Source organism: Megalobrama amblycephala, linkage group LG14, assembly GCF_018812025.1.
Source record: "Megalobrama amblycephala isolate DHTTF-2021 linkage group LG14, ASM1881202v1, whole genome shotgun sequence".
In the NCBI taxonomy this organism is placed as follows: Eukaryota; Metazoa; Chordata; class Actinopteri; order Cypriniformes; family Xenocyprididae; genus Megalobrama; species Megalobrama amblycephala.
The window spans coordinates 21,117,193-21,125,051 of NC_063057.1; the positions used below are offsets into that span (position 1 = coordinate 21,117,193).

At 40.9% G+C, this 7,859-nt stretch overlaps 1 protein-coding gene across 1 annotated transcript; it reads right to left on the bottom strand.

The window, feature by feature from the left end:
• Positions 1–260: 260 nt before the first annotated feature.
• Positions 261–2,173, bottom strand: LOC125245677 (stonustoxin subunit alpha-like; the record flags this gene model as incomplete). Its single annotated transcript, XM_048156389.1, has 1 exon — positions 261–2,173. A coding segment is annotated over one exon (759 nt), but the record flags the coding sequence as incomplete, so codon positions are not given.
• Between the last annotated feature and the right edge of the window lie 5,686 nt (positions 2,174–7,859).

A 7,859-nucleotide genomic window follows, 5' to 3' on the forward strand; every position in this document is an offset into this window, starting at 1 on the left:
CTTCACTTTAGGATTTAATAAAGTCTCTTTAAAATTATTTACCAACTGAGAAAGCAATTCAATGACAGAACAATCACAGTAAGTATGTATATATGTCTGATTATCCACATGACAATATTATTCCTCATACTTTTGCCAAGTGTCTTCTCCATATAGCCTAAATATTTGTAAATAAAACCTGCATTAGTAACTTTAGGTTTGTAGCTGATTAATTTAACCACTTGTAATTCAATTCTAACACTTTTTTATCTGTTGTGGAAAGCGCATTAAAATAAAACCTTGTGAAAGTGCTGCAGGGAAGCTAATATCACTGTCTCATCATGTTTCTGTTCATATAGAGAGCATTGTGTGTTTTGCAGAAAAGGATAAAGAAGGTTTACATTAATTCATGCATGTCAAAAACATAAAGGGAACATAAACCTTATTACCCTCAATGTGTTTTAATAATAATGTCCGGTAAACGTTATGCAGGCTATCTGAGAAAGCAATAGGGAATGACACAATAATCACAACTGAAGCTTTTATTATGCCACCACAGATACATTTATATTTTATCTTATCAAACGAACTAAAATCAAATCAAAACAGTTGAAACAAACAAACTCGATGCTCATTTCCTAACGATAGACCAGAGACTGGAATCACTGCTAAATTATCACTCATGACTCAATGTGAGCTACAAACGTTTGAGCATTCATAAGCAGTCATTAATAAAGAAGAATCATAAATTTATTTGACGCAGAAACACAATCAGGTTACAGAAAACAGTTCTGTGATCCAAGAACAATCCACTAACATGTTCAGTGGTGCTTTAACTCAAAACAGAAACTCATGAATATTCATGTAAGCTCCGCCCACTGTCACCGTCAATCTCTGACCCTGAATATTTCAGAACAGCGGCTCTGATGAATAGCTGTTCTCACTGTCCAATGACAGCGCATGTTACATTCACAGTGACAGAGGATTGGCTCTTCACACTGAGGTGAAAGCTGATTGGTTGCTCCACGTGTGTCCTGACCAATGGCGTTTTTAACTCGACTGACAAACGGATAAAGAAAAGCAATTGACCAATGCTTTTAAAAAGAGATTTAAAATGATTTATTAATGTACGTTTAAAACATGAATCAAATAAACAGTTTTAAATGTGTGTATTTATTGATGCGTGTAAAAATGTCCATTTGTGTGTGAATGATTAAATTGATGAATTGATTGTTGATGTTATTTTTCAGTGGGTTAGTGGATCTAAATCTGTAAGAGTCACTCCTGCTCCTCATAACGACACCACATGACACAATATACATGAACACTGAGTTCAACATTTACTTCATCATGTGATTTTGAGTCATTAACACACATTTATTGTCGTGATATTTCAGTGTTAATGTCATGAAGAGACTCTACAACATCTGATTCATCAACACAGTTTCACTGATGATCCAGTATGATAAACCCTAAACCCAGGATAGAGCGGTTGAGTGAATGTGGTCTGGACTGTGTGGATGAGGATCATTGTGTCTCCAGAGACGCTGTAGAAGGACAGAGTTCCTGCACTGTGATCCACATACACTCCTACTCTATAGTGATACTCCTCATTCACTGTTCTGCTGATGATGGGCTTTACAGGGAGATCAGTGTCTATCTTATTGTGTCTGAATAAGTATCTGATAGGAGAGCAGATCAAACTCCAGGACTGATCATTAGATCTAAACAAACACTCATAACACACTCCTGTTCTATTGTGATTCACATCATCATCATCATCATCATCATCATACACTTCTGTTCTGCTGATGATGGGCTTTACAGGGAGATCAGTCACTATCTTATTGTGCCAGAATGAGTAACTGTCAGGAGAGCATCTCAAACTCCAGGACTGATCATTAGCTCCAAACTCACACTCTTCACCCGCTCCCTTCCTGCTGATGCTCTTATATGACACTGATATATACGCATATCCACTCCACTCAATCTCCCAGTAACAGCGTCGATCACTCACACTCTCTCCACACAACACCTGATGCCAATAATCAAATCTGTCTGGATGATCAGGATCACGATACTGCTGACTCTTTGGGACAGTGTCAGTAATCACTCTGTTCCTCTCAGACAGACAAAGGTATTTATTCACTGTGTTCAGATCCAGAGTGATCCGATGGGAATCTGGTGGAGATAAAACACATCACAATCAGGAATCATCTTTTAATCTACACTGTAAACATGATTTCTGCTGCTTGTTAAATGAACTTCATTAAAATGAGTTAAAGCACACAATTACTGCACATTCTGTCCTGATTTAATGGAGTAAATCCACTTAAACACGTCAAACTGAAGTTCACTTCATCATTATTGGTGTTGAACGAACTGAAACTGGGCAGTTCCCAGCATGCTTTGCTCTGGTCTGGATCTATCACAGAATCTGAGGAGTTCATGTAGGATTTGTCTCAGATCTGAACTTGATTTAGGATCTTCTGGTCTCTAGTTGTGAATTTTAAAGCCTCCTGTAGAACTGAACACTCGTCACAGTTTATGAGTTTTAATCCTCTTTAATGTGTGGAAACATGTAGTGCTAGAGCTGAGCCCAGATAGAGACCGTCTAACAACATGAGGAGGAAAAAAACATCCTATGTTTTTTACTTTAAAGCGGTCTGGTGAACACACACACACACACACACACACACACACACACACACACACACACACACACACACACACACACACACGTGTGTGACTGCAACTGAGAGCACTTTTATAGAAATTGGCAAATAAAATCAACAAAACTGACCTAAATTTTAAAAATGTTACATGTAAAGGTAAAATAAAGTAAAATAAGTAAAGGTCTGATCCTTGACCATAAACACAAATTGGAACAAACTTTCTATCTCACTCACACACACACACACACACACACACACACTATAATTCCTAAAGTTTTTTCACAAACCTCTAGATGGTAGTATTCTATCCCTAACACATAGAGCAATGTCCAAATACAATTCAGATTTAATTAAGTTCATCATTAAAGTGATTTTTTCATTAAAAATCAATTTTTCATGAGCCAATTTATGACATGGTTAAGTAATTATGCAGTAAATAGGTAAAAGAAAATACAAAATATGCACTAAAACACAGCATAAATGCATAGATGAGAAGTAAATAGAAAATGATATTTAGTTTATCATATAAACAAATGTATATTTCCTTGTGCAGTCGCTCTGTAAAAGTTTGGGGTCAATTTGACCCCAAGGGACTAAATCGTCGGTACAATTAAGGGTGCGTTCACACTTGTAGTTCGGTTCGTTTGGTTCATTTGGTCTGAACCAAAGAAAAAAAACATTTAGTCCTGGTCCGATTAGCGTTCAGATTGTCAATTTTATCACTGAACCAAAAGATACTGAACCTTAAGGCATAGGGACACATTCACAACCTGATTGGTCATTTTTTATGATGTATTGCCTATTTTGAGGCTGAACTTACTGAAGATCAGATCAATGCTGTGTGCTGAGGTAAATGCGCTCGTTGTGTGTGTGTAGCCTGCATGTGATGGTCTTTTGGCCAGCTGGGAACTCGTGAAGAGCTTATAAAATGTGTAAAGTAGTCAAAACAGCGGCGGGAATCCATCCGTCACACACACAAATGATCTGCTGTGTGGAGACGCGCGTCTGATGCCTGTGATGGGCAAACTCACGACTATGACAGGAAAAACTGACATGCGTGAGGATTCTGTCCATTTTAGGGTCTCGTCTTCCTGTTTTTGGATCGTTTACATGTCTTTGGTCCGTGTTGCGTTCATATATCATTCGAACCGCACCAGAGTTCTTTTCAGCGGTCTCGGTCCGCTTGCCTGTCCAGCAGCGAGTGTTCAAAAGGGCACAGTTGTGTCGATGGGGCACATGACGAGTAAGAAGTGTCTCTGGTTACAGGGTTAGAGGGTCTAGGATCAGTTCATATTAGCGTATTGGCAAAACAGATTTGGTAAACGGTGCGTATCTGTGTTTGCGCTCTGAAGAAGGCTTTAACGTGTTCTTGCAGCGTTGATCAGTGTAGCCAATCATGATCAAATCTGTTGATTTCCGGAACGCAACGACCAATCAGAGGTGTTTAAGTTAGCACTGAACAGAAACTCGTTTTGAGCAGCGAGTGGATTCTGAGCTGTGGACGCTGGCAAACATTCCCTCGTTACAATAAACAATTAATTTTAAAATTAATTATTTATTGTTACAGAACTTCTTGAGATCACAACGAACTAAGATGAGTGAGATTTTTAGTGATTATAAAGGGAGCACATTTTGTGCTCTCTCTGCCAAATCCCGTGTGTGTAATCTGCTCAAATTAACGTTTGTGAACGTAAACACTTTATTAGCAGATAATAATTAATCAGCAGTGTTTATGTTGGGATATGTAGGTTGAGCTGTGACAAGTGAGTTAAAGCTATTTCGAGGAAATCTGTTTAGATGTGTTTTTAAATGGGAATCGCATCTCTTTAGTTGGTTCACCCTCCGCCTATGATCAGAAAATGAATATTTAACGCATTATTACACAAAACTGAACCTGAAACATAATTAGACCTTATTTATGAATGACTATATCACTCAGAGACCCGCCGTCTTCAACTAATTTAATGGTGAGGACACTCACAGTCAACATGATACAGATGTAGGCTAGCCCACATGTTTTTTGCAACATGTTCTCCAACCAATACGACCATATAGGTCGTTTGTCACTTCCCTGAAATACGACTCATAAGAGCGTTTACTAAAGTGGCGCCCCTATCGACAACAAGATACTTTCATTTTAATTCATGAAATATGACCCATAAGAGCATTTGGTTTCATTTTAATGCATTGTTCCCTTTTATCTGTGTCACATCTCGGGTTTAGCGTAGCTCAACTGGTAGAGCATTGCATTAACAATATGCAGTCATGTGATCATGCGATCATGGGTTCGATCCCAGGGAACACATGTGCTCATAAAGAGTAAATGCACTATAAATCACTAAGGGTAGGTTTAGGGGTGGGGTGGGTGTAGTCATTAATAAAATTTAATTTTGTTAAATGGAAATAGGAGAAATGGTGTAAAAAGTCCACACATTGCATTTAAATGAACATGCATTTTGATTGGTAATGACAGCCATACGTCATTCATGACGACAGACGTAACATGACACTGTCATTATTTTTAAGCCCACTAGAGGGCGCATGACTTCAAAACGTAAATATAGGTCGTAATATGGTGCTTAAAAAAACAACCTATAGGGTCGGTTTTTTTTGGAGGACAGTCTGGTTTTTATTTTTATTTGGTATGTATCGTTTTTATTATTGTGCTGTTCGAGGAATTGAAAAGCTTTTGTGCCTCGTGTTTGCAAAGTAAACTGCCATAATGCAAAGGGGTTTAGTTTTTGGTGTAGTTTGATCTAATTAGGATCTTGTGTTTTTGTGGTAATATAGAGCTTTATTTCATTATAGAAGTGTATTTCATTAATAATAAACACAGTAATGGAACATTATTATTTTGGTGAACGTGTGTTTCTCAGATTATAAAAGTGTGTGCCTCTTATTGATGCTGCCGGTGAGAGGATGAGCGCTGCTGTGTGACACAATATGAAGCTTTCTGCCTTTGCTGAGCCAAAGTCTTCTTGAAGAAGTGTTCTCCTTAACTCGTATAAACTGGAGGCGTCGACCGAGGCCTGAAGGACGATGGCTAATGATTTCAGAGCTCGTCTTGTACTTCCACTCTTCTCTGCCTTATAATCCTCTGAGCAGAAATGTTGACCACACAGCACGCGTTTAGATCATTTTTCCACGCGTGTATTTACATCCCAGAGAATAGCGAGCCATAGCTTCAATCATTCAGGATCCTTTACAGGGAATTAGTGAAATGGTGCATCTGCCTTTGATGACACACGTAATCTCAAGACTTTAGCTTTGTTGAAGCAACCGGATATTCACAAGAAATCAGTGTTTTAACTCCAATAAAATGTAGAGTTTAGCTCAAACAATTCATGTTGATTTCCTTTGCTGTACACAGTGTGGTTCTCGCGAGACTAGCACATTCTCACCGGAGCTAACGCTGCGTCTTACGTCATGAGCTGGAGCTCCACTCTCTCACACGTATGACGGTTAGAGGAAGATAGAGATTACAGGTTTAAGTGTAAAATATGGATATTTTTCATACACAAATGCATTGCTTCACTTCAGAAGACCTTTATTAACCCCCCAGAGCTGTGTGGACTTCTCTTATAATGAATGGGTGCAATTATTTGTACTTCAGTTTTGGGCACCATCCACTCCCATTATAAAGCATGGATTATCCTGGACGTTATTTAATATAACTCTGTGTGGCGAGGGGGGCGTGGTTCAGCGGAGTCTGCAACGGGAGAGAGCGTCAGGAGACGCGTGGTGAATGAGCGGGTTGAATGCAAATCACGAACGCCCCCTCCCATTAATGCAGGTCCCCTTCGAACGAATTGGTATGGACCTCATCGGGCCATTAGAACGATCAGCGAGAGGGCATCGTTTTGCATTGGTCATTGTAGACTATGCAACACGATATCCAGAAGCAGTGGCTCTCCGCAACATTTCCGCTAAGAGTGTTGCGGACGCGCTCTTCAGTTTAATCTCCCGAGTGGGGATTCCGAAAGAAATCCTCACTGATCAAGGCACGGCGTTTATGTCACGCACGTTACGTGAACTTTACGAATTATTGGGCATTAAATCGGTTCGGACCAGCGTCTTTCACCCACAAACGGACGGCCTGGTCGAACGTTTTAATCGCACGCTTAAATCCATGATTCGTAAATTCATTCAGGAAGACGCCAAAAATTGGGATAAATGGTTAGAACCCCTGTTGTTCGCTGTGCGAGAGGTCCCGCAAGCCTCCACGGGGTTTTCCCCCTTCGAGCTTCTCTTTGGGCGTCACCCCCGAGGGGTGCTGGATGTCCTGAGGGAGACTTGGGAGGACGGACCATCTCAATCAAAGAACGAAATTCAGTATGTGCTGGACTTGAGAACAAAACTCCACACTTTGGGGCGGCTATCCATGGAGAATTTGTTACAAGCCCAGGACAGACAGAGCCGGTTGTATGACAGGGGAACTAATCTGCGCAAATTTTCACTGGGAGATAAAGTGCTTGTATTGCTCCCCACGTCAAGTTCAAAATTACTGGCTAAGTGGCAAGGACCGTTTGAGGTCACACGGCAAATTGGTGATCTCGATTATGAAGTGATACGGTCAGATAGGAGAGGGGCACGTCAAATTTATCACCTCAACCTCCTGAAAAAGTGGAGTGAGGCGGAGTCAGTGATGCTGGCGACGGTGATTAGCGGGGAGGATGATCTCGGACCAGAGGCGAATGTAAAGAAACAATCCCTCGCTCTGGCCCCAGGGGGAGATCACCTCTCGCCCTCCAAACTCACTGATTTATCCAAGTTGCAGGCTGAGTTTGCCGACGTGTTCTCTCCCCTACCGGGCCGTACAGACCTCATTCAGCACCACATCGAGACAGAGCCGGGCGTGGTAGTTCGCAGCCGGCCGTATAGATTACCTGAACACAAAAGAAAGGTAGTTCAGGATGAATTGGATGCAATGCTTGAAATGGGGGTAATAGAGGAATCCAGCAGTAACTGGGCGAGCCCGATTGTTTTGGTCCCCAAAACGGACGGCTCAGTGCGGTTCTGCGTGGACTACCACAGGGTGAATGCAGTGTCAAAATTCAACGCGTATCCAATGCCGCGGGTGGACGAATTGCTTGACCGGCTCGGTACAGCTCGATTTTATTCGACACTGGACTTAACGAAAGGGTATTGGCAGATCCCCTTGTCGCCATTATCTAAAGAAAAGACAGCTTTCACGACGCCGTTTGG